This window comes from Rhinoraja longicauda, chromosome 25, assembly GCF_053455715.1.
Source record: "Rhinoraja longicauda isolate Sanriku21f chromosome 25, sRhiLon1.1, whole genome shotgun sequence".
Classification (NCBI taxonomy): domain Eukaryota; kingdom Metazoa; phylum Chordata; class Chondrichthyes; order Rajiformes; family Arhynchobatidae; genus Rhinoraja; species Rhinoraja longicauda.
The window spans coordinates 3057363-3084564 of NC_135977.1; the positions used below are offsets into that span (position 1 = coordinate 3057363).

Sequence of the window (27202 nt, forward strand, 5' to 3'; positions counted from 1 at the left end):
ATTGTGATAATAACTATCAAAAGTGTTCATCTGGTACTTTAATGGCCTGTCCTCGTATTGGGATGGGAAAACTTTACATTTATATGGCAATATTAAGAGTGGAAACAACTTAGTTAAGATGAATCATTTTATTGATCCAACAGCAAGTGAAATGGAGGATATGGGTTTTATGTATTTTACATAAAATAAAATTTGTTACTGCCAAAGGTGAAAGACACTTTCCCATTTTTTAGTAAATCAAAAATGCTTTTCTCATGAGTCGTTTCATTGTTCCTTTTTTCTTTGCACTTTTCCTCATTGCTCTTGTCCCATTTAGAGGAATGGTTTAATCAAGGTAAGACTCCTTTTGGCTTTATTGTTGTTTGATTGCACTTGTTTCCAATGCTGTTAATATGTTCAGGTTGATGTGACGTGTGAACTATCATGAAATACGATTTGTCACAGTATTGTATTATCCTATGATATCACAGAGCGGACGTTTAGTTTAGAGCTACAAGGTGGAAACAGGCCCTTCAGCCCATCAAGTTCACACTGACCAGCAATCAACCAGACACTAGTTCTATCCGACACACCAGGGACAATTTACAGAAGCCAATTAACTTGCACATCTTCAGAATGTGGGAGGAAACCAGAGCACCCACAGAAAGCCCATGCAGTCACAGGGAGAATATACAAACTCCATACAGATGGCACCCGTACTCTGGATCAAACACAGGTTTCTGGCGTTGCAAGGCAGCAACTCTACTGCTGCGCCATGGTGTTGCAGTTTACTGAACGTTATTTGAAACTTTCAAACCGTTATGAAACATCAACTAGACCAGTGCTTCTTAAACTGGTGAATGGTTCACCCAAGGGTGAATGAAATTATTTTGGGGTGAATGAAGGGTGAATTACTTCAGATATATAAAATGATACACCAGGGAGAATAAGACGAAAATTACCAAAAAACGTAAGAAAATTTATTATGAGGGTGAATGCAATTTTGCGATAAAGACTCAAGGGTGAATGACACTGAAATAGTTTAAGAAGCACTGAACCAAACAATAGTGTGCCTCAAGGGACACGTTGAACATGATTTTAACGTAGTGCAAACTCCCTGTCGTTATAAGGAAAGGGTGTATTGTGTGACTTGTCTTGTATCATGCAAATATAAACTGTTCGCCGATCATCTGGTTGAAGTGGATTACAGGGTCAAGGTAATTGCTAGGATAGACCCTGTGAAAATTATTCCTTTGGGAAGGCCCAAGGTAAAAAGGATTTCAAAAATTAAAATTAAGTTATTGAGGGGTAATTTTGACAAATAGTTCGAACTCGAGGATGTTGCCAGGAAACGAGGGCCTGTGCTATAGGAACAGGTTGGGCATCCTTGGAGCACAGGAGGCTGAAGGATGATCTTCTAGTGGTGCATAAAATCACGAGGAGAATAGATGGGGCCAATACACAGTCGATTACCCAGGGTTGGGAAGTCACGAACCAGTGGGCATAGATTTAACAGGAATCTGAACGGCAGCTTTCTCATGGAGGATGGTGAGTATATGGAACAAACTGCCAGAGGCGATAGTTGGTGCAGGTTCTATAACACCAGTTAAAAATATATTTAGACCGGTACATGGAAGAGAAGGTTTGGTGGGATATGAGCCAAACATTGGCAAGTGGACCTAGCGTAGATGGGGCATCTTAGTCGGCAGGGACTAGGTGGGTTGAAGGGCCTGTTCCCATGCTCTCTGACTGAAAGGGTGTGTTGTGTGACTTGTCTCGTTCGACTCAAATATAAAAGGTTGAGAGATTTGTCTGATTGAAGTGTATAATGGGTTCAGCATAATTGTGTTCAACATAACTGTGTTAATTCAACGTAATCCTGTTCAACATAATAGACCCTGTAAAAGTGATCCCCTTGCAAAAGCCTGGAGTAAAAGGGATTCAGAAAAATAAAAGCTAAATTATTGATTTTATTAAATAGTTTCTTGACTTGAGATATTAGAAACTTTCTCTCCCAAAAGCAATTGAACATTTAAAACATTAATGGTTGCGATGCGATAGTTAACAATGATGGAAAATTGATCTGAGACGCATTTCATCTTCGATCAAATTTAATTTAGACCAAGCTACATCTTCGGTCTTAATATTCTCCTTTCAAGTAAAAAGTTAGACGGGGGAATGACATGGACCCCTTCCTGTTGACTCCAGTTTCAAGGCAAGCTGATGGCTGGAGTTAAATGCTGCACCATTGTTTCACATGTGTTTGCTGTGCTTTTTGGCATTGATTGTGACCATGAGCAAATAGTTACATCTGACGTGATTGTCTCGATGCTTTCAAAAATGTTTGCATTCCAGTGACTTCCTGCCTTTGTTTTTCTTGCCCATGCTCAGGCAAAAGGAATGTGGACACTGACAAGAACTTCGATACTCTGGACTTGCCAAAACGTACAGAACCAGTGAAAGGTATTTGATATACACTGAAATGTCCCAGATGATTTGCTTTCTAATTAGATTTTGCAGGATTCACTCGTTCATCACTTCTTGCTCTTTTTTTATTCCCATTGTGCACATAATACATTTATTCAGAAATGTTTTTAGTGTAAGTGAAACTCATAACATGAATACTAGGCTGGTTCATGCACATTATTCATAATTTACCGTTGTAATTTATAAACAAAGTGAATGTACCAAATTGTGTGACAGAAGAAAAATGTGAAATCATTTTTCCCTCAACGGAAAGCATGTAACAATGTAAAAACTCGCGTCATTTGTGTTTCAAGACGAGGGCAGGCTGGAGAGGAATCATTTTCTTTTGCACTGCCTCAGATTCCCATCAATGTTGCACCATTCCGCTGTTTTGCACTTGTATTCTTGTATTTGTCATTACTGTTTCAGTACCGTTTGCTCTGAGCTTGATGGAAACAAGGGATTTCAGTGCACCCTACTGTGTACGACAATAACCTAATCTGAATCTTAAAGAATTTGTAACTTGCCCACTCTGTTCCAATGAAGACACGATGATGGTTTTCACAGGGAAGCCTTTAGGTTGACATTTAAAGTACTTCAAGTATTCCTTTGCACCGCATTGCTGGAATAGTTTCCAGATTAAAGTTGGAAAGAAGTGTCCAAAATTAACCTTCGATGAATTAATTCACTCACATCTGAGGTTATCAGTTCTTGTTTCATTGATCAATCCTTTCAGGTATTTCCCCCATTGTTCAGATGTGCCTTCTCAACTAGTTCAGGGAGTAATAAAGCGGATCTTGCATAAGCATATGAAGATAAATAAAGCGTCTCCTGCAATTATCTGTTTTGTTTTACTCAACTGGGATTAAATACTTAAGAACAGAAAATTGCTTTGTGTGAATTTGAGCTGTAAGTAGATGGATAAGATGCATTTATTTTTTTAAGATTAATTGTGGAATGTGCGCATTGATGGTGAAGATGGCGTTTATTGTGCAAACCCATTAAATCACAATGTATTATCGCAACGTTTAAGAAACATTTAGGGACATTCAGGGATAGAATAGGTTTAGAGGAAAGATAATGATGTAAACTAGCATCTGCAGGTCCTTCCTAAACAGGGTTTTGAGGGATATGGATCAAATGCAGGCTGGTAGGACAAGTGTAGATGGGACATGTTGCTTGCTGTGGGCAGGTTGGGCCGAAGGGCCTGTTTCCACCCTGTAAGGGTTGAATGGCCTGTTTCCTTGCAGTTAGAAGTTGGGCCAAAGGGCCTGTTTCCACCCTGTATGACTCTGACTCTAACCCAATTTTGTAGGGGGATGTGGCAGAGTGCCTTGAACTGCCACATTTGGTGAGCTGTACAACACAGAAAGAGGGCATATTGGGCTAGTCCTATTTACATCTGACCCATATCTCTGATATAGCCTTTCCTTGCCCATATCTGTTCAAATGCATTTTAGAAGTCATAATTGTATCCTCTATGGCTTTCTCTGGCAAAATAGTCACTTGGAAAATTATCTTTACAAAGCTCTTTCCCTGTATATAACCGAGCAACAACACTTTTCAGAAAAGAAGCCTTTTATTGAGTCCAATATGAAACCATCTACATTTCATGTCCTTCTCCGCCTGTTATCAGAAGTGTAACTTCAGTGACTATTGTGATTGGCTTCATCTCTGGTAAACACAAACTGCTGTTTAATGAGGAAAGATATGTAGTTGTGGTTCTGTTTGTTCAACTATGTTGATTGGAAAGACATCCAAGGTTTGAGGGAACAAAGAAAATTCATTCTTTTAAGTCCAGGGAAGGAAGTAATGAGTTGCTAATATGCGCAGCTTGGATTGTGTATTTTTAGCGCCTTATCTGCTGTTTTCAGCAAAGCTCTGAAATCTTGGCTCCTAACTAAGATAACTTGTTGAAATGTGCAGGGCATGTACTGGACTGGCTGTATTATTAGGTGAACTGAGGTCATTGAAACAATACCAAATTTAGTACAAAATGAGCCTTAACCTTGGGGGAACACCAAATCTCTTGAGCCACATAGTCTAAGTGTTAACAACTGGTATGATGAACGTATTTGACATTAAACATTAACTTTTATTTTCTGAGTCATCGGGCAATGCAGCAAGTTAACATGCTTTAGGGCCCATCGTATCCATGCCAACCAAGTTGGTACATTGGGCTAGTCCCATCTGCCTGTATTTTGCCCAAATCCCTTGGTAGTTTTCCTATCCATAAATCTTTTCAATGTCATAATTGCATCTGATTCTATAGCTTCCTCTGGCAGATCTGTAGGTTTATTTTTCTAGCTTGAGAGATACAGCACGCAAACAGACCCAAAACGTCACCTATCCATATCCTCCAGAGATACTGCCTGACCTGCTGAGTTACTCTTGCACTTTGTCTTTTTTTGTAAGCCAGCACCTGCAGTTCCTGGTGTCTGCACCTTACTCAACATTGGAAGGACTGCAGCAGTTCAGGCGGACTGCAGCAGTTCAGGCGGACTGCAGCAGTTCAGGCAGACTGCTCGCCTCACCAGTATCTTCTCAAAGGCAATTAGGGATGGCCATTAAATGGTGTTCCTCCAGGGATAGCCACTTTCAAAATGAAATGAATATAAAATAGACAGCCATCAGTTGTGTAATATTTTGAACTCTGAATAGAAAAATAAAATTGGACAATGTGGGAAGTTCAGGAACATTGTTTTCCAAAATGCTTTTGATCTTTCTCCCATCCCCTCTGAATTGGCTTCGTATAGCATTGCAGTTGTATGTCTCATAAAATGTCTTCCTTCCAATGGCCCTTCAAAGAGGCACCAAGTTAGTGAAGGTAGACACAAAATGCTGGAGTAACTCAGATGTTTTTGGGGCTCTGCTGCCTTATCTCCATGCTTTTCGCAAGACTAGGATAATTGGTGCTGGACTTCTACTTTACTTCAAGTGTATCAGCAGAAAAACTTCAGTCTGTTTGTGTGGAAGACATCTATTGTACTTGATGTGTAGGAATTAAATGTGACATCTCCAAGTTTGTGGATGACACAAAGCTTGATGGCAGCGTGAGCTGCGATGAGGATGCTATGAGGCTGCAGGGTGATTGGGTGAGTGGGCAGATGCATGGCAGATGCAGTATAATGTGGATAAATATGAGGTTATCCACTTTGGTGGCAAGAACAGGAAGGCAGATTAGGAAAAGGGGAGGTGCAACGAGACCTGGGTGTGCTTATACATCAGTCCCTGAAAGTAAGCATGCAGATACAACAGGCAGTGAAGAAAGCCAATGGCATGTTGGCCTTCATTGCGAGAGGACTTGAGTTTCGGAGCAAGGAGGTCCTACTGCAGTTGTGCAGGGCCCTGGTGAGACCGCACCTGGAGTATTGTGTGCAATTTTGGTCTCCTAATTTGAGGAAGGACATTCTTGCTATTGAGGGAATGCAGCTTAGGTTCACCAGATTAATTCTCGCGAGATGGTGGGACTGACATATGATGAAAGAATGGGTCGACTGGGCTTGTATTCATTGGAATTTAGAAGGGTGAGAGGGTATCTTATAGAAAAATATAAAATTGGGATTGAACAGGCTAGATGCAGGAAAAATGTTCCCGATCTTGGGGGACCAGAACCAGGGGTCACAGTTTAAGAATATGGGGTAAGCCATTTAGGACTGAGATGAGGAAAAACTTCTTCACCCAGAGAGTTGTGAATCTGTGGAATTCTCTGCTACAGAAGGCAGTGGAGGCCAATTCACTGGATGTTTTCAAGAGTTAGATTTAGATTTAGCTCTTATGGCTAAAAGCATCAAGGGACATGGGGAACAAGCATGAATGGGATACTGATTTTAGATGATCAGTCATCATCATATTGTATGGCTCGAAGGGCCGAAAGGCCAACTCCTGCACCTATTTTTCTATGTACTTCTATCAGGTCTCCCCTCGACATCTGGTGTTCTGGAGAAAACAATTCTGTCCACCTTATAGTTCATACCCTCTAATCCAGGCAGCATTCTGGTAAACCAATTCTGCACCCTCTCCAAAACCTCCACTTGTTGCTAAGTTTGGACGTCCTACTTACCATGTATAGGAAGAAACTTCAGATGCTGGTTTACACCGAAGATGAACACAAAATGCTGGAGTAACAGCAGGCCAGGAAGCATCTCTGGAGGAAAGTAATGGGTGACGTTTCAGATTGGGGCCCTTCTTTAGACTGAGATTCTCCTGAGATGCTGCCTGGCCCGTTGAGTTACTCCAGCATTTTGTGTCTATTTACTATGTATATTCTCTGTGCAGAATAATCAATTCTCTATTTGGTAATCTCGTCTCAATCATTTCTGCTTCCATATGATATTGAAAGAGAATTGCAAAGGGCTGAAGAACAGGGTACAACAATGGAATTGGGCGCGTGGGTTTGGATCTGAGCCGGAATGAAGTGGTGGAAGTAAACTGAAATGACAAATTCATAGCTTTCCACTAAAATGAGCAAATTAATGCAGAGCTTTGTTTGTTGAACATAATGCAGAGAGTTTTCATTTCTCAAGTCCCCTGTGGTATGCTGACAGATTCAAGTATCCAGGAATACATTGCTTGCAGTTTGCATGAGGGATTGCACTATGATTATCAGTCCATTTTTCTCCTCAGTACTTGTGAACAATGTGATTAATGCATGAATGATTTTTGACAACTGTCTGAATTATATTCTGCCTCTGACTACAATACAAATATGTCTAACAAAATTAGTCTGAGGAACTGTGATGGCCAATTGTATGTGCACATCTTTAGCATTTCTCCTTCAAGCTAGTAGATTTAGTATGAGTTGCCATTGTTTTTCGTGATTATAATAGAACTGGAATACTTTGGCCTCTCTGAAATTCTTTTAGCATCAGTCACAATGGGCATATGTACATGGAGATGGATTTGGTAGACCACAGCACAGAATATAATATTGTTACTTCTTGTTCTGTCTTGGTCCGAAACAAGAAATCTTCTGAAGAAAATTGAAGATGACTTCTGAAATGCAGATATTAAAGTACCAGGACACCACGTTCAGCAAGGCCCCATCGGACGCCAAATAGAACCACCAGTCCCATCAATTGTAATGATTTTAAATCATGTCTCCCACTTCACCTCCCAGGTTCCAGGAGACCAGTGCCAATACACATGTTGAAAAAATTAACCTGGAGGAAATAAATGAGTAAAGTTATGAGAATCCAAAAGTCTGCAATTTTGTTAGAAAAGTGCACTATTAACAATAATTCTAATGTAATCTGCAATTTCATGTACATAGCTTAGTATTATACTGGTGAAGAAAATTATAATACACATAATTGCCTTTTTTGATCGCCCATAAATCAATCAACAGAGCCTGAAATTAGAAAATTGAAACTAAAATGACTGTGGAGTTTTGATTTAGTTGACCCTGAAACCTGATGCAGCTATTTATGATCATTTATAATGACTCCTGTAACTTTAATGCAGCACTACCTCCAACGTTAAACTGGTAGTCACAGGAAGAACGTACTAAATCCGTACAGACAGCACCCGTACTCAGGATCGAACCCAGGTCTCTGCATCTTGTGCTGTCTGCTTGTGTTTTTTTTAAGTAAGACAGATATTGCAAAAGGTACTTCCAAATAAAGTTGGAAGAAATTAGTTGTAGGTTATAAAACTTGAAAGAGGTGAAAAAGTTTTGTCCTTGTTCACCTCTTCCTTCATGAGAAATTAGAAGAAGCATTTAACATGGTTATTTGTTGGCCCATGCATCACGAAACATGTTGGGGAAATGTGTTGTGAATTTGAATGCAGATATTCCAGCACAAACTTTGAGCCTCATGGGAATGTGCTTTGCTGTTTTTTTTAAGCTGGGAAAGCTTCTTTGTTTGCGCCAATTCTCCATTTGGTTCGATCTTGTGGCTGCAGTTTGGCTTCTAAGAAAGGAATTTAACATTTGAAGCACAATTTAGACAACTTGGTTATGATAGCTTTCTGCACTTTCTTAAAATGATCTGTTATCTCTCATATAGGAAAGGAATGTTACACAGTTGGCATTCCTATCTCATGACTTGATCACTAACCTCAGCCTCCCTGAGAGATGCACAGATATGTTACCTTGGTTATTGGGGCATTAATGTTCCACTGTCTAGACGAAAGTCTGTCAAGCCTTAAGTGAATGTTGCATTTGTCATAACTTGCTCAAATAAAATGGTGTTCAGAAGGACTACATGAGCCATTAGTCTCACAGAAATAAAATGCACTCACCACAACATGTAGCAGGTATTAACAGATATTAGTGTTGGAAGGAACTGCAGATGCCGGGTTAAATTGAAGATAGACACAAAAAGCTGGAGTAACTCAGTGGGTCAGACAACATCTGGAGAAAAGCTCTCTAAAAGGGTCTTGACCCGAAATGTCACCTATTCCTTTTCTCCAGAGATGTTGTCCGACCCGCTGAGTTACTCCAGCATTTTGTGTCTACCTTCGATTTAAACTAGCATTTGCAGTTCTTTCCTACTCCAGCTTTTTATGTCTATTAACGATATTGGATCCAGTTCAATTTTGTTTCAAATATTTGGCCCTAATTAACAGAGGAGGCCATTTGGCCAGGTTTGTCCATCCTGGTGGTGTTCTGTGATGACTGGAATTTATATTTTAGTAGAAATATGGAAGGAAGCAAGTTAGATTTAATTATTGCCATAGTCTGATGCCGATAATTGATTCCCACATTTACAAATTGAGGAGAACTTAATGTTCAATTATTTTGCAAGCCAAGCACATTAATGTGTAAAACTGTCAAATTGGATGGTGAGGGCTGGGGAAAACCAAGTGGTCTACAACAAATTATGAAGTACTTTTTAGTTAATAAAAAGCAGTTGAATATAACCCTTCATTGGAAACAATGAAGTAGCCAGTCTGCAGCAAGTAGCTTTAATGTTTCATGAACTCTGGACTAACTTTTCGGGGCAGGGTTTTACAATCAATTAAACATCTATCTATCTATCTATATCTTCTATCTATCTATCTATCTATCTTCTATATAATACTAAAACTCAGATCTTGTGTATATTTTTTTTTGTGGTTTGGCCTGATATATTCGTAACAGCGATTGCAGCAAAACGGCGGACCGTAGCGCGACGGTTTTCGCACCGCCTCAATCGCCAATCTCGCGCTCGCTCGGCCGTGATATTTTCATTTAATTTGGTCGCGTGTTTTTTAAGTTACAGAGGTTTTAAAGCGCTGCCCCCCCCCCCCTTTTTCAGGGGGGCGCTGCGGTGCAGATTTAGTTTTCAGCTTGTGGCTTGTGACGGCTACATTGTTTCGAAAAGTTTCCAGAAAAGGATTTCGTTTTCAGCTTGTGACGGCTACATTGTTTCGAAAGGTTTCCAAAAAAGCACCGATTGTTTTGTTATTGCAAGTCAAGTCAAGTCAATTATATTTGTATAGCACATTTAAAAACAACCCATGTTGACCAAAGTGCTGCACATCTGATTAGGAAAAAAAAAAAAAAAGAAGGTTATAGTGGTCACTTGACATACACAGATCAGGAGGACGGGCCCAACGGGCACACTTGGAGAGTAAGAGTGGGGCTGGGGGAGGAGAGAATGGGGGGTGTGGGGACGGGCCCAACGGGCCCGCTTTGAACGGGCACACTTGTTCTAGTTTCCAATAGATTCGGGATCATAAAATGGTTTACGACGATTTAGTTCAAAGTATTATTTCGTTAATGGCAGTTGAATAAAACAAAACCACTCTGCACTGGACACAATGAATAAGCCTGTTTGCAGCAAGAAACATTCCATTTAATCAACTTTATTACATTCACTTTATTACATTCACTTTTTTACATTCAAGTTAGTTTCCCATGGATTCAGAATCAGAAACTGCATTTTTTTTTAAATGACAACAACTTATTTCAAGTTGTAGAGGGAGCCACAAACATCCGCCCTTAAGGCAGAGATAGATAGATTCTTGATCAGTACGGGTTTCAGGTTATGGGGAGAAGGCAAGAGAATGGGATTTGGAGGGAAAGATGGATCAGCCATGATTGAATGGCGGAGTCGACTTGATGGGCCGAATGGCCTAGTTCTACTATTACTTGTGACCTTATGACCTCAACGGACGTCAAAAGAGTTACCCTGTTTTCACAAATGTAATCCAATCACCTCTGCATACTAGTTTAAAATATAGTGCAATAAACGCATCAGTATCTCTCCGTGTTCCAAGAGGCGAGGGTCGAGTGTTTATGGTCAAATATCCTGAAACAAAAGAATGACATTCTTGCGGCAGCACAGCAGATATGTAAACATAGTAATTCAGTATCGGTTGAGCAGCGATAACTAACTTTCATGAGAAGTATGAATGAAGCGAGCACAGGAAAGCTGGCTTTATTGGGGCACTTAAAACTAAACTGAAGGATTTGGTCAAATAGGTTTAAAGGAGATGTGCTGGGCAAGTTTGTTTTTTTACACAGGGTGCTGGGTGCCGACAGCACACTTGCCAGGTGGTGGATGCAGGTATACTAAGGGACTTTTAGATAGGCACATGGATATGCAAGGAATGGAGGGAATTGGATCAGGTGCAGGCAGAGGTTAGTTTGACTTGCCATCATTTTCTACATGGACATTGTGGGACTTTTCCATGTTCTAAACGGGCCGCTGTGTAGCAAAAGGGAAATGTAGGAAAATAACGCAGCACCACATGTAATAATAATTAACATATGTTTTCCACCATGTGTGGTAGAGGTGAAAAATTGACTCAAAATTGAAAACTGCAATGTTAGACACCGAGGGTAGATCAGCCGTGATAGTATGAAGGGGCAACCACAAGGGACCAGTCACCTGTTCTTGTTTCTGTTTTCCCGGTCTTGGATTTGGAAGCGTGTTTCTGACCAGTTGCACCTCTTGCTGGTTCAAGACGCTGCACAGCGTACCCTTCAGGTGCTGTGCACCACTTGTTTTGATCCAAAGCAAAATGTTCTGCCTTGTTCAGTTTGGTTATCTTTTCCAGCTTTGTGCAGAAGTTATGTACACGTGTTCCGAGAATCCAAGTTAATCCCTTTGGCCTCTTATTTTGTCAAAAGAATTCCAATAAAACTGTGAGGCATGGCTTTTCTGAACTAATGATGCCTGTGCTGTGTTGGTGAACAGTGTTGGTGTGTTTTGCCATGCTGTTGAACTTTGCTGTAGGGAAGTCTTTAACCTTAATGTTTGAATATTAGACTTGCCCTTTATCATCATACTCCCTGGGATATGTCACCACGTTTTATGAGCTCGTAAAACAAGTCTAACTGACTGGCTTGAGAAATGTTTGCATTGTACTTTATTACATTTCCATGCTTTCAATGGCTTTAAATAATTTGTTTAGTCCTGATATCATTAACTCATAATTTTATATTCTCAGTTCTTCGGAGTCTATTTTCTGTATTTTTACTTTTGTACATTTGATTTTTTTTTTTGTGTATTCTGTTCCTTTTCATTTCACTTCAGTAATTTCAACTGGTTTATCAACTTTGGTTTTGCATAGAACATGGAGCACAGGAACAGGCCCTTTGGCCCACAATGTCTGTGCCGAACATGATGTCGAGACCAACTGTTAACTGCCTGCACACCATCCATATCCCTCCATTCTCTGCATATCAAGGTGCCTATCCAGAAGCCTCTTTAAATACCACTATTGATCCAACCGAACATGATGTCAAGACCAACTCTTATCTGCATGCACATAATCTATATTCCTCAACTCCCTGTATGTCCATGTACCGATCCTGAAGTCTCATAAATGCCACTATTGTATCTGCCTCCACCACCACCCCTGGCACCTTTGCAGTTTTATTTCTTTGAAAGTTCCTGGCTAAAATATAATCGCAAGGTCGTTCTGGTCTTGCATCAAATTCTCATTCTCTATATAATTCTCATTCTCTATATAATTTACTTTTCCTGGAAGCTATTAAATTAGCTACATAATTTCTTGGTTCAACCCATTATCTGCTCCATTTTGACCTTGCCTTTGGTTACAGTTTCAAATTTGACATTGCAGTCAGTGTGGCAATTAGCATTTCTCAGCCTAATAATTAGTTCCAATGCGTACAGTTAAATATGGAATGCATTTTGCATTCATCAGAATGCCACCGAGTATTTTGTAATCGGAAGCAATTAAAAGACCCAAAACGTCACCTGGCCATATTCTCCAGAAATGCTGCCTGACCTGCTGAGTTCCTTCAGCAGTCTTTTATAAACCTGCATCCAAGCAGGGTCCCCACCTAAAACATATCTGAAGAAGGGTCTCGACCCAAAAGGTCGCCCATCCTTTTTCTCCAGAGATGCTGCCTGACTTGCTGAGTTCCTCCAGTATTTTGTGCCTGTTTTGTAAATCAGTATCTGCGGTTCCTTGTTTCTACAGTTTGTTTTTCTGTTTACTGTCAACCTATGCACTTAGTAGTCCCATTGTACAAGTTAGTACATTGAAAATCACTCGGACGTGATTTCAGCAACCGGTAACCATTTCTTGAATTACACTTTTACTTGTCTAGCTCGCTGGACCACTCGGGTTTTGTCTTGCTCATTTTAAAATTCTACCCAAATGGTGAGAACGTCTTCTGACTTTCCATGCCACTCCTTTATTTAGGCTTCATTATGCTGCTTTCAGGGATGGTGGGTTTGCCATTTGAGGAGAGATTGAGTACATTGACGCATTATTCTTTACAGTTTAGACGTGGTTCTAATTCTACGGTCCACAGTGAATCTTGTAAATCTCCTCCCATTCGAAATGAAAGCTGGACAGGCTCCATCTACAGTGACTGTTGTCCAAGATCTCGTCTCAGTTTGACTTGAAAGCAAATCACATCGAAACTCTCAAAATATGTTGAAGGCTGGAACTTTGAGATGCGGGTTGGATATATCCCATGGCTTGGGATTCTAGGATCCAGGGCACTGTTTGAGAATAAGCGGTAGGCTGTTTAGGACTGAGGTCCAGAGTGCAGTTCCGTGAGCAATTCTCCACCTAATACGTAGTGGAGGTTCCATAGTTGCATTCTTTTGAAATGGAGGTTAATAGATTTGTGGAAATGAAGTGAATCGGGGGAAGGGAGATGCAGATGTTTTAATCTTGATCTCAGGATCTCAGCGGGTCAGGCAGTGCCTGTGGAGGGAATGGATAAGTTGCATTTCAAGGCTGGAGAAGGGTCCAGGCCCAAAGTGCCATCCATCCATCCCCTCCACAGATGCTGCCTGACCCGCTGAGTTCCTCCACCACTCTGTGTTTTGCAGGCGATACAGAAGTGGTATTGAGGTTGATGAGCGTCTTATTGGGTGGTGGAGCATGCACCAAGGACCGTGTGAATACTCTTACGCCCCTTTCTACCATCATTGTGTGAAGGTGATCTCCACATCTCTCCAGCCTTGTAGCTGACTCCCTAATGTTTTTATTGATACTTCATCCAGATACCCCCCAAAAAAATCTTGTCTTATTTCAAGTTTATTTTCTAGAACATGATTTAGCCAAGATTTGAATTTATTTCTCTCGTCCATTTATTTGCTTCCGCCTTCTCAACAGCATTGACAATTATTTACTTTTCCAGCAGCTCTCTCCTCTAAATCTGTTTCCAATTAATCCAATTACTCCCTAATTTTTGGAAGTTGGAAATCAATAGCAAGTTTCAAAGCTTAATTTCTGGTTAATGTTTGTGTGGTTCCAGTCAATGGAATCTGGCACTTAATTGTCATTTGACCGGGTATTTCAAGGTAATTTCCAGGATCTGAGTTTTGTAAGCGCATGAAATTTTTTTTAATTCTCTAAAGTTTGTATTCCCATAAAAAATATTGTCCCAAATTATATGCAATCAAATGAGCTTAACTGCTTGTTCTTGCAGTTCAAGATTTTAAAAAAACCACAGCAATGTAAATGTATTTCTTATTCTTGAGAGATTCACATAAATATTTCCTTGGGGGAAATAATGTTGGCAGTTTTCACCGAGTTGTCTGGATAAAGATAAATCAACAGTGTTGTCTGATCTTTCACCAAGACTTGCCTTGAGTGACCTATCCACAACTTTTACTGTACCCTACTTTTACCCAGAGTAGGGGAATCAAGAACCAGGTTTCAGGTGACGGGGGGGGAAAGCTTTAAAGGAACCATAGCAGCAACTGTTTCACACAGAGGGTGCTGGGTGCATGGAACGAGCTGTCAGAGGAGGTAATTGGCGGCACGGTGGCGCAGCGGTAGAGTTGTTGCCTTACAGCGAATGCAGCGCCGGAGACTCAGGTTCGATCCTGACTACGGGCGGCGTCTGTACGGAGTTTGTACGTTCTCCCTGTGACCTGCGTGGGTTTTCTCCGAGATCTTCGGTTTCCTCCCACACTCCAAAGACGTACAGGTATGTAGGTTAATTGGCTGGGCAAATGTAAAAATTGTCCCTAGTGGGTGTAGGATAGTGTTAGTGTGCGGGAATCGCTGGGCGGCGCGGACCCGGTGGGCCGAAGGGCCTGTTTCTGCGCTGTATTTCTAAATCTAAAAATCTAAAAAATCTAAATCATAACGTTTAAAAGTCATTTGGACAGATACATAGATATGATGGGTTTAGAGGGATATAGGCCAATTGCAGGCAGGTGGGACTAGTGTCGATGAGGGATGTCAGTTGGCGTGGGCAAATTTGTACGTTGTCTGGCTCTGACTCTAAGCAGACATAAAGGGCTCTCTTGGTTGTAATTGCCTTCAGTGTGGAAAGGTCAATTGTCCAATCGTTGCAGCAGCAACTAGAGTTTAGTTTAAGATTTAGAAACACGGCATGGAAACAGGCCCTTCGGCCCACTAAGACCACACCGACCAATCCCACACACTAGATACAAGATCACTTTGTTAATCTTACGAATCACGTGCGTGTCCCATGTTTTTCTGTGGGATCGCTGATTCAGGGAGAGTGAGGAGCATTAAGCGCAGTGGTGCATTATTTTTTGTTGTGCATTTAAAAAATTAGGTAAACTATTTTTCTGCTTTTGTTGGAAGTTGATATATGCAGTACTCCAGGCCCGATGAATGAGATTATTGTGGGACCAGTGACCTAGGGCTCTGGCGCTCCGGTGGAAATGGTTTGGAGAATGTTTTCAGGATCACAACACATTTTGGGTCAGGTCCCTTGAGTATTAAGAAGGATCCTGATCTGAAACGTCACCTATCCATGTTCTCCAGAGATGCTGCCTGACCCACTGAGTTACTCCAGCACTTTGTGCCTTTTGTTGTAAACCAGCATCTGCAGATCTTTGTTTCTCTAGTTGGGAATAAATACCCATTTGAACATAAAGCTAATTTTCGTGAGTAACGTTTAAATATTGGTGCGGAGGTGCAGTTGAGTTCATAAGGTTAGTGTTAAGGTTTTCTTCTCAAATTCTGTATGCAAGCATATTTCTATTTAAATTCAAGGAAGTCAACAAAAAACACAACAGAAAAGACTTGATTGAATTCGCTTTGTCTATTGTGTGTGCATGAATGAACTCTAAAAGAAAACATCTCCAGCAGCAGTAATCCAAGGGTATTAATGCAGGCTTGTAATAGGACCTAAATTGTTCAGTACACTGAATTCCTTATCCTTAAATGTAAAGATTTTTGAATCGGCAGACTAAACTTTATACCTGAGGGTGAGCAATACTGCTTATTGGATGCTTCACATCCTATTAAAAGCACATTTCATTTTGGCTTCATAACAAGTAGAAATTGAGTCCTTGTTGAAAAGCGTTTGGCAAATGTTGAGCAAAGATTATTGTTAATGATTTTTCCAGCTGCTCTCTTTCCCTAAGTCCGTGTTAAAAGCTCCTTGGGGAATGCATTTCTCTGAAGAAATGTTTACTACTTGGGTGCCACCCAACTCTATCATTAACTCCTTTAAAAAAAAAAAACCGTAATTAACATTTTCTGCTCCATTGGACTCAAGAAGAGCTCTTTGTCCTAGTATTTACCAAGTTCCTGTATTTCACAATTGTATTTAACGTTGGGGCACCATGATGTGATTTGTGCTCAATGTTGAAATATGACTTTTTGATCCCTTTTCGGATCGTTTTGAGTCAACACCCACATTGAGGAGCTCGAGGTGTAGCTTGTCAAACCTCTGTGGAGTAAGCTTGTTCAAAAAGCCTCTGACTTTCCTGAAGATTCCATCTTGTCGTTCTTTCTCATTCAAGGAGTTGACATCTTGTTTAGTTCTGTTGCTGGCAGTCTTCGGATCGTGCTGAGGCCATTGTAACTGTGTCAATTTTAACCCTTATTATGGCTTATCGATGCATATCCACAGCCATTTTCTGTATGGTTTGGTTTACGTGAGAGATTCATACAAAATCAACAACCCAGGGGTCTCCAAAGCCGTATCTATCATCTGAAGATTTGTGCGAGATTAAAGTCAGATCCACTACGAATAGTTTTTCCTCTGACATGCACCTGGCTCTGGGGAATACTGGCAGTGAGTGCAGATCGTGACACTGATGTTGTAATATTCATTACTGTATAAGCTGAACCTAATCAAAGGAATAAAACTGCCTGAGGGAATGCATGAAACGCTAGCTTGTTCATGCTGTCCAGTTTTATCATAGACCCGTTGAGTGTAAAGGATGACCACAGGCCACCACGCCTCGATGGTAATTATTGACTATGCTCCACTTCCATTCATCTGCCCTGTTATTCCTCCTCCCCACTCCCGTCTGGCAGAAGGTACAAAAACTTGAAAGTCCACACCACCAATCTTGAACAGCTTCTTCCCCTCTGATTTCAGGCTTCTGAATGGTCCTTCCATAAGCTGGGGTACTGTCCAATTCACCTCTACCCCATTGCGGACATTGGACTTCATTTATGGAACTGATGCGCTGCAATGCTGAGATCTATACTCTGCACTCCATATCTTCCCCTTTGATCTACCTGTTGTACTCGAGTTTGACTTGATTGTATTTATGTATAGTATTATCTGATCTGTTTGGATAGCATGCAGAGCAAAGCTTTTCACTGTACCTCGGTACACATGACAATAATAGACCTAAACATTGTTTCATTTAATAATGGTGTTGTACATTATTCTTGCGTGGCATTTAATGCTTCTCCCTCGCCAATTATGTTTGCTTTACTTTTTTTGCTGTGACAATCTTGTTTCTTTTTCAGAGATGCTGTTGGTGAATTCAGTTGTTTGCAGATGGATTCACTGTGATGTTTCTCCCCTCAGGCTACGAGCTGCTGTACCAGCCCGAGGTGGTGCGTCTCTACCTGTCTTTGCTAACGGAAAGTCGAAATTACAACACGTTGGAGGCAGCGGCTGGGGCCTTGCAGAACCTCAGCGCTGGACAGTGGACTGTGAGTGCAATCACAGCATGACCCTAACACTCAACATGTATCTGCTCCCATTGAACAGTGTATCAAATTATGGGGGGGCATGGACTGTAGACGGTTAGATCCTCTGGAATGTCGGAGGTTGAGTGGAGACTTGATCTTCTTTGCGAAAGATAAACGCAAAGTGCTGGAAGAACTCGGCTGGTCAGGCAATATCTCTGGAAAAGATGGATAGGTGATGTTTCGGGTCGGGACACTTCTTCAGATGCTGTCTGACCTGTTGAGTTACTACAGCATGTTGTGGCTCTCTTTCGTATAAGCCAGCATTTGCAATTCTTTGTATCTACATTTTGATCTTTTTGCAACTGTCTTCGAACGCAGTGCAAAAAGTTCAAATAATTTAAATTTAATTGAAAAAAATGCTTTTTCTGGATTTCAGGACATCACTCAGTTTCACTCCTGTGTAAAATAATTGCATGCAATTTGTTGATGGAGAATTGAAAATGATGAAAGGTTTGTTATTTTCCTTCCAATGACAGTGGTCCCACTACATTCGTTCGACTGTGCGGAAAGAGAAAGGTCTCCCCATCTTGGTGGAGCTGTTGCGATCAGACTCTGACAAGGTTGTGCGAGCCGTGGCCATCGCCTTGCGAAATCTCTCTGTGGACGGCCGCAACAAGGACCTCATCGGTATGGTACTAACGCTACATGTCATGGAGTTTTAACTTTATTTTGTCCGATTCGAAAAGTCAGGGCGGCACAGTGGCGCAGCGGTAGAGTTTCTGCCTCACGGCGCCAGAGACCCGGGTTCAATCCTGACCTCAAGTGCACTCTAAACGAAGTTTGTATGTTCTTCCTGCGACCGCGTGGGTTTTCTCCGGTTGCTCCGGTTTCCTCCTGCACTCCAAAGACGAACAGTTTTGTAGGTTAATTAGCTTTGGTAAAATTGTAAATTGTTCCTAGTGTGTAGGATAATGTTTGTCCTACACACTAGGGTGATCGCTGGTCGGTTCAGATTTGGTGGGCTGATGGGCAGTTTTCTGTCTTGTATCTCTAAAAGTAAAGTCTAAAGTCACCTTTCCATTTTCTCCAAAGATACTGTCTGAGTTACTCCAGCACTTTGTGCCTTACATTGCTGTCAAGGCAGGTTAATGTATTTTCACTGGACTGATTGAAATTCAGAGGGCACTAGTTTAAATTCTATCCTGCCACTTGAACTAGGTTAGTCTTTCTATCTCTGTTTTGCCAATTTTCATTTGGTCCACTGAATAGCCTGTATTATAGTGGACAACTGACGATCCTGGCGTGGAGAAACTGTCCTGAGCTGTCTCATCCTGTCCAAGGGAAGTATCTCTTATCTGACAGCACTGGAGGTCCTTGGCACATGCTGTGTACTTCTGCAATTACGAGGCAATGAGCCAGCGGGAACCCTTAGACGAGGTTATGGAAGCAGCAGAAGATTAATTGATGGGCCAGTTGGCTGCAGACTTGTGTGCGCTTTGTTTTCTTGCCAAGAAGAAGGCCTGTCTGTATTTTCTCCCCTTCCTAATTGAGAGGCTGCACTTTACACAGCGCCCAGTTAATCACAGACAATCGTTCCCTTCCCGTCCTAATCCCATTGTCTCCATCCACTGAGATTCTAAATATCGCTGCATTTCAACGCATGGGTTTTTGATTACGACGGGATGTTGGTGTTGCAGGTTTTAATCTTGTACCAGACTTCCGGACTGACGGATAGATTGCCCAAGAAGTAAACATCTTCACCAGGATGAAGAAGGATCTCAACCAGAAACGTCACCCATTCCTTCTCTCCCGAGATGCCGCTGAGTTACTCCAGCATTTTGTGTCTATCTTTGATTTAAACCAGCATCTGCAGTTCTTTTCTACACGTGTCCATCTTTCAGAGCAGCCAAGGACATCCATGCAGCCCCCTGCATTTTGCTAGCGCGCAATGTGGGAGGACAATGTTTCGGAATAAGAATTTGACTGATTACACACTTTAATGGACACCTTTGGGAAAGAAGTTAAAAGTGCAACAAATTTTGTAAATTACAGTGTCTCGTTTTACCTAGTTACCAGGGTTACATATTTAGAATTAGATTTTAGATTTAGAGATACAGCGCGGAATCAGGCCCTTCGGCCCACCGAGTCCGCGCCGCCCAGCGATCCCCGCACATTAACACTATCCTACACACACTAGGGACATTTTTTACATTTACCCAGTCAATTAACCTACATACCTGTACGTCTTTGGAATATTCTCTTAACACGGCTTGTAAAAGGTGCAAGGACATAACTCGGAGCAAGAAAGGACTGTGCCAGTCCCATTGCCATCTATGTCATTTAATATGATCACGGCTAGTTTGAATTTTGGACTCTTATTGAGTTTTCTGTCCTTAACCTTAACTCCTGTCTCCCTCTATATCCTTGAAGTCGGCTTCCTTCTGTCCTGAACATACTCAATGACTTGGATAGCCTTGTATTTAATACGTGGCTAATGTTTTTAGTTTAGAGATACAGCATAGAAAGAGGCCCTTCGGCCTACCAGGTCCATGCTGACTGTCGATCACTGGTGCACACTAGTTGTCTATTAATCCACTTTCTCATCCACTCCCCACACACGAGGGGCAATTTACGGATGCCAATTAAGCTACAAACCCCCACGTCTTTTGGATGTGGGAGGAAACCGGAGCACCCAGAAGAAAACCTACACAGTCACAGGGAGAACGTGCAAACTCCACACACAGCGTCTGAGGTCGGGATCGAACCCATGTCTCTGCCGTTGTGAGGCGGCAGCTCTGCCAGCTGCGGTGCCGTGCCACCCTTGCAATGTGTGCGAGAAAGATATGCTGTGATGGTATTTCTGGTTTGCCCCTTCCTGCAGGTAATTATGCCATGCATGACCTGGTGAGCAACCTGACCAGTGGACAACAAAGACCTGCGAAGAACCTTGAAGAAGATACAATAGTCGCAATCCTCAACACTATCCATGAAATTGTGACCGACAGTTCATCAAACGCTCGATCCCTCATTCAGGCACAGGGCATCGAAAAGCTTGTGGCAATCAACAAATCAAGGTAAGCTCGATTATGTGGAATGTGCAGCAGAGAAGCAGTCTGTTTTGCTCAACAGGGTCTTGGCAGCGTTTATGCTCCACTTGAACTTCTTCCCATCTTTTACATTTCTTCAGTAGAATCTTCTCTCTTTTGTGTTTTGGTTTAGTATGGTACTTTAAAAAAAACAGCATTAAAACAGGCCCTTCGTCCCACCATGTCCATACTGACCATCGATCACCTGTTCACACTTGTTCCATGGTATCCCACTTTCACATCCACTCCTTGCACACTGGGGGCAATTGTTCGGAACCAATCTTTGTGTTTCAGCGTTCCTGCATTGAACTTTGCCTGTTCAATGTTTTCTCTCCACACGCATTTTTTCCAACCCTTTTCTTGCTTGCTTTTTACTATATATCTCTATTTAATTTAGTTTTGTTATTAGTTTAGAAGTTACAGCATGTAAATAAGCCCTTCGGCCCACTGAGTCTATGTCGACCACTAATCACACGTGGACTCGAGCACCATGTTATCCCACTTTCGCATCCACTCCCTACACACGAGGGGAGATGTACAGAGGGCCGGTTAACCTACAAACCCGCAAGTCTTTGGGACGTGAGAAGAAAGCGGAGCACCCAGAGGAAACCCACACAGTCACGTGCAAACTCCACACAGATAACTTCCTAGGTCAGGATCGAACCAGGTTCACTGGCGCTGCCCCACTGTGATGCCCTTAATCCATCATGAGGATTTTTCAGGAAGCATCAATTCTCATGTAGGTCGGTTTCCCTGCGAGTTTGAAATAAGAGTTACAATTTCTGTTCCTATGTTGTCGTGCCTCTGACATTGAATCTGCCAGAATTTGTAATCTGGCTTTTACTCATGTTTAACCTGCACATTTTTATTTGCCTTGAACATTGCAGCCAGTCAGTGAGGGAGATGAAGGCCGCAGCCCATGTCTTACAAACTGTGTGGAGTTACAAGGAGTTGAGGAATCCTTTGCATAAAGAAGGTTGGACCAAGTCGCACTTTCAGGTAAGGGTCATGTTTTGGATGTAAATAACTCTGGGGTTATTCCAACACATTTACAGTGCTGCTTTGAGGATGGAGTAGCTGATTAAAACAGACAGTTACAAGGTTAGCAAATTTACAGAAAGAATTGGCTGCAAATTGGTCCAAACTGTGGAGTTACACCATTAGTGTCTAATGTACACATTCATTAAATCCTTCACGACCAGATAATACTGTAATTTTTCAGTTTAATGAGCTGCTTGTAGATCTTTTTGCCACATTTCCCCTACGTAATCCACCCATACAGTTATGAAGTGCCTTGTTTGGCTTGCAACATCTAAATAAGAAAATCTTCTGCTTCCAAACTCACTCCAATTCACGAGCACACAGGTTAAATAGATCGGAAAATGTAACCTGCTGCAAATGTTTTGCAAATCAAGCAACATTTGTGGATGCAGATGCAGTTGACTTTTCATGTCAATGATCCTTCAAAGGAAAACAGGAGCATCTATCGGCCATTCACGCCAGTTCTATGTTATCCCACTCGATAGATGATGATTCAGGTTGGGACTCTTCGACTGAAGGTCACATGGTCACAAGTGATAGGAGCAGAATTAGGCCATTCGGCCCATTAGGTCTACTCCACCATTCAATCATGGCTGATCTATCTCTCCCTCCTAACCCCATTCTCCTGCCTTCTCCCCATAACCCCCGATACTCGTACTAATCAAGATTCTATCTATCTCTGCCTTAAAAATATCCATTGACTTGGCTTCCACAGACTTCTGTGGCAAAGAACTCCACAGATTCACCACCCTCTGACTAAATAAATTCCTTCTCATCTCAATAGACATAGGTGCAGGAGTAGGCCATTCGGCCCTTCGAGCCAGCACCGCCATTCAATGTGATCATGGCTGATCACATTGAAGAAGGGTCCCAACCTGAAACGTCTTTCCATTTTCTCCGGTGACGCTGCCTGACCCGCTGAGTTACTCAGGCACTTTGTGTCTTTTTTTGTAAATCAGCATCTGCAGTTCCTTGAATCTCCTGATAGTCTTACTTGCCCTTTCAGTTCAGATATTAGAACATGCTTAGTGCATGAAACCATGCATAAAAGTGACATTTATTTTTTAGAAGTGTTTAATGTAGGCAAAATTGAAGTCTTAAAAACTGTCTCATTTTTACAACATGCAGCCAAATGTCACCACACTTCCCAAAGGGGCTAAAACTGGTGGCAAATCCAGTGGCTACGATGACAGCACCTTGCCATTAATTGAAAGGAACCAGAAAGATGGTGAGTGTTGATTGCTCGCATTTGAGTCTCGTTCTCTGTTATCTCTGTCTTCCGTGCTGTTTCCAAATTCTACCTGCAACACGGCCGTGATCTTTGAAGAGCAGTACTGAATGCAGAGAGGCTCTTTCCACAGCTGCCTTCCATTGAGTTGGAAGAGAGGGAGAGTCACAGGAGGCAAAAACCTGCTTCTCGGCAAATAAACTCTATTTACCCATTAACTGGCGCCTCAATAAAAAGCGGTGTAATTTTTCCAATAAAAGTCTCGGTGATTGGGGAGGATAATGATAAATGAATGAAGGACATGAAATTGGGCGCAGTAAGATCACCGGACATGACTGACTCTGGGATTGTACGTTCCCACCGGGGGTAACATTGTCACTCTCTGCACTCAATTAAATAACGTCCACTATTTAAAACGTCCCAATATTTTTGATGTATTTGTACTGACTTATCTGATGCAGCCCCTTTAATGAGGCAATGCCTTCCTGTTCACGCACAGACATTTTTCTGCTCATGTTATGCTGCTGTTGAAGCATTAAGACTGACTCTGAGCACATTTGTGCCACAGTTCCATTAATTCTGGGGGCATTGCAGAAGCATCACCCGTGCCGGTAATTATCCTGTAACGAGCAGCATTTAATGCCTCCCGTTCTTCATCTGCGCTCTAGTTCTATGTTCCATAGAGGATGTGGGCATTTTAGATAGATTAATGGGTGGAGCAGTGGTGCAGCGGTAGAGTTGCTGCCTTCTAGCGACAGAAGTTCAATCCTGACGACGGGTGCTGTCTGTACGGAGTTTGTACGTTCTCCCTGTGACTGTGTGGGTTTTCTCCGGGAGCTCAGGTTTCCTCCCACATTCCAAAGACGTGTAGGTTAATTGGCTTCAATAAAAATTATGAAGTGTCCCTAGTGTGTAGGATGGTGCTTGTGTACGGGGATCGCCGGTGGGCCAAAGGGCCTGTTTCTGTGTCGCTGCATCTTTAAACTAAACAAGGATATGCAGGGAATGGAGGGATGTGGATTACGTGTAGGCAGAGGAGATTATTTTAATTTGGCGTCATGTTTAAATTTATGTCCAGCCCTGGGAGGTATTTATGTTTGAAATTAATGTGAATACTGCGTGAAGTGAGCTGCAATCAGAAGTAACGATCAGACAATTCCAGTTGTAAAAAATTCCTTTGCACTTTGTATTGTATTTTCTAATGGTTGTGTACAGAAAGAGGATGGGAATGTTTTACAGAACTATAGAGAGCATACAGACACCTGGGACCCAAGTTTGAGATGTGGGTTTAAGTGTGTTCTTAATGCAGGGCGGAAAGATAATGTGAAAGGCATTTAGGAGAGAGTGGCTGGTGGTGCCAGTGTGAAAATAGTGCTAGGATTAATCCCTGAAGGACACTGATCAACAACAGTGAAATACAAGATGAGCAGCCTTTTGTGGCAGGGTCTACGAGGTCCCAGATGTCATTTTGCCTGCAGTTCTGAAGCCAACTATCATTCACCACTGCAAATGGATGCTGCCTCACAGCGCCAGAGACCCGGGTTCGATCCTGACTACAGGTGCTGTCTATACATAGTTTGTACGTTCTCCCTGTGACCACGTGGGTTTTCCCCAGATGCTCCAGCTTCTTACCACACTCCAAATTTTGTAGGTTAATTGGCTTCTGCAAATTGTAAATTGTCTCTAGTGTGTAGGATAGTACTAGTGTACGGGCTGGTCTGGTCGGCGCTGACTGAGTGGGCCGAAGGGCTTGTTTCCGTGCTATATCTCTAAAATCTGAAGAAAAGGGTGGCACGGTGGCGCAGCGATAGAGACGCCATCTTGCAGCGCCAGAGACGTGAGTTCAATCCCGACTACGGGTGCTGTCTGTACGGAGTTTGTACGTTCTCTCCTAGACCACGTGGGTATTCTCCGATTTTCGCTTTCTTCCCACACTCCAAAGACGTACAGGTTTGGAGTTTGATTGGCTACTTGGTATATGTGAAAATTGTCCCCAGTGTGTGTAGTGTTAATGTGCGGGGATCACGGGTCGGTGTGGACTGTTTTTGACGAAGGTTTTATTCCGCTCTGTATCTCTAATTATCTAAAGTAAAGTCTAAGTACCAGAATGCACAGGCTTCAATGTGGGCCTCTCCAAGGTCACCTCTCAAATCTACCAACTGGTTCCTTGCATTGAACACACTTCCCTACTGGAAGAAGCTAGTGGACCATAAACAAGGAAGATAGGCCATTTGCGTAATTATCTGTATTAGCAATAATGCTTTAATCTGTTTTAAATGTCATCAGCAGATTATTTAATTATTCAAAATTAATTATTCATTTTTGCTTTAAAGTGTGTGTGAATGTCAGTGAATATCTTGAGGCAGCGTCTGTGATACCTTGAAGTGGGTTTTGAAGTGAGATAGCTCTCTTGATGCCTTGTCGTTAACGAATGTGGAAATGCAGAGGTCGGTGTAGCTATTCTCCCCAGGGGTAGATGTGGCTTCCTGGCATCCGTTAGAGCCTGCCTTGGTAATGCTGCGTAGTTTCAGCAAGTGTGTCGACTGCCGTTGTCCATGTCTAATTAGAAGATGATGGGGAAAGGGAAGTTCAGATCATTCCTCTTGTCTGCAGGCTGTGAAAAGGTCTAACTCATGAAAACCAAACCCTACTGCAAGCAGGAATAAGATTTTACACTTTGGACTTTAGAGATGTAGCATGGAAACAGGCCCTTCGGCTCACCGAGTGGCCGCTGACCAATGATCACCCCGAACGCTAGCACTATCCTACACACTAGGGACAATTTACAATCTTTACCGAAGCCAATTAACCTACAAACCTACACGTCTTTGGAGTGTGGGAGGAAACTGGAGCACCCGGAAAAAACCCCACACAGTCTGAGGGAAGAACATACAAACTCCGCATGGACAGCACCTGTAATCAGGATTGAACCCGGGTCTCTGGCATGTCAGGCAGCAACTTTACCTGTGCCACCCCAGCTAATTTATTTTTGTAAGATCGAGCTTTGTTTCAGACTTTGTTAATAAAGATGTTTCCCATACTTAGTATTGGTTTATTATTGTCACGTGTATCGAGATGCTGTGAGAAGTCTTTGCTTGAATGTTATCTAGTCATATACGCAGGAGTACAAGCGATGCTCCCCGATGTGAAAGGGATGCAGAAGAAATGATGGGGGTGAGCGGTCCTTGATTATATTGGCTGCTTTCCCGAGGCATTGTGAAGTGTAGAGGGAGATTGGTCTGTGTGATGGACTGGGTACATCCAAAAATCGGGGTTTTTTTTGCAGTTTGTTTATAAAGTCTTGTCTCAACAGATTTCTAAAGGGACTAAGATACTTGCTAGATTTTTAGAACTTCAAAAAAGCCTACGATTGCTGTAGAGTTTTGACGCTGGATGCTGGGACTGACTGTGCAGGTTCAGCTTTTGTGTATGAGGAGCCTCATGGTCAGTTCTGTTTTTAGGTAACAAATGGTCTGGTGAAATGATACCCATGGAGCAGTTTGGGCCAGGTAAATATGGCTTTGAATTCCTCTCGCTCTTGATCTCTCAAATCCCTCTTGCCTGCACTCCCCATGTCCACGCTTTAAGCAGGGAGAAGCAATCTCTCAGCGCCCGATCCGTACGGCAGCATGCATCTTATTCATCTCAGCAGCTAATATTTTAGTTTGGCTTCAGGTGAGTAAGTTAATGGCAATTTTCCATTGATTTTGCACTGAGCGCTTGGTAAGGGGCTGGAATCCCCTCATTAGAAGTAGATTTGTTTTTAGGGTGTGGTCGGGTTTACCACAGCTTCAGAAACCGAGTAAAGCAGCTCAACTGCGGCCTCTGGCTGGGGAACCCGGTACTGCAGATGCCAAATACCATGCACAGTGGACTTCTGTAAAAAGAATGAAATACTGGAAAAGCTTCACCAGTAGAAAGAGGCACAGTTAACATTTTGGGTAGCTGATCGGAATAGGCAAATTTTTCTGCAACGTTTTCTAATTAAATTGTGATTTGTATTTAACTTGAATAACTGATACCTTTTTCTGTAGACCCAAAATATTTTGACATCTGTCGTTTTGAATTAGGGCTGAGCACTTTGTCGTCTGTCGAGTTCCCCTGATTTTATTGATTTCAA

At 42.1% G+C, this 27202-nt stretch overlaps 1 protein-coding gene across 10 annotated transcripts in view; it reads left to right on the forward strand.

Moving 5' to 3' along the window:
- The window catches only part of arvcfb (ARVCF delta catenin family member b), a 207367-nt gene that overhangs the window by 174063 nt on the left and 6102 nt on the right, over positions 1-27202 (forward strand). For 6 of the 10 annotated variants that reach the window (XM_078421486.1, XM_078421491.1, XM_078421487.1 and 3 more), the window contains 8 exons: positions 317-334; positions 2371-2442; positions 17621-17748; positions 18264-18414; positions 20609-20801; positions 21701-21812; positions 22983-23082; positions 26544-26591. In XM_078421486.1, coding sequence (XP_078277612.1) covers positions 317-334; positions 2371-2442; positions 17621-17748; positions 18264-18414; positions 20609-20801; positions 21701-21812; positions 22983-23082; positions 26544-26591 — 822 coding nt within the window. The remainder of the gene's footprint in view (positions 1-316; positions 335-2370; positions 2443-17620; positions 17749-18263; positions 18415-20608; positions 20802-21700; positions 21813-22982; positions 23083-26543; positions 26592-27202) is intronic. The other 4 variants (XM_078421489.1, XM_078421492.1, XM_078421488.1 and 1 more) reach the window with 3 other exon arrangements.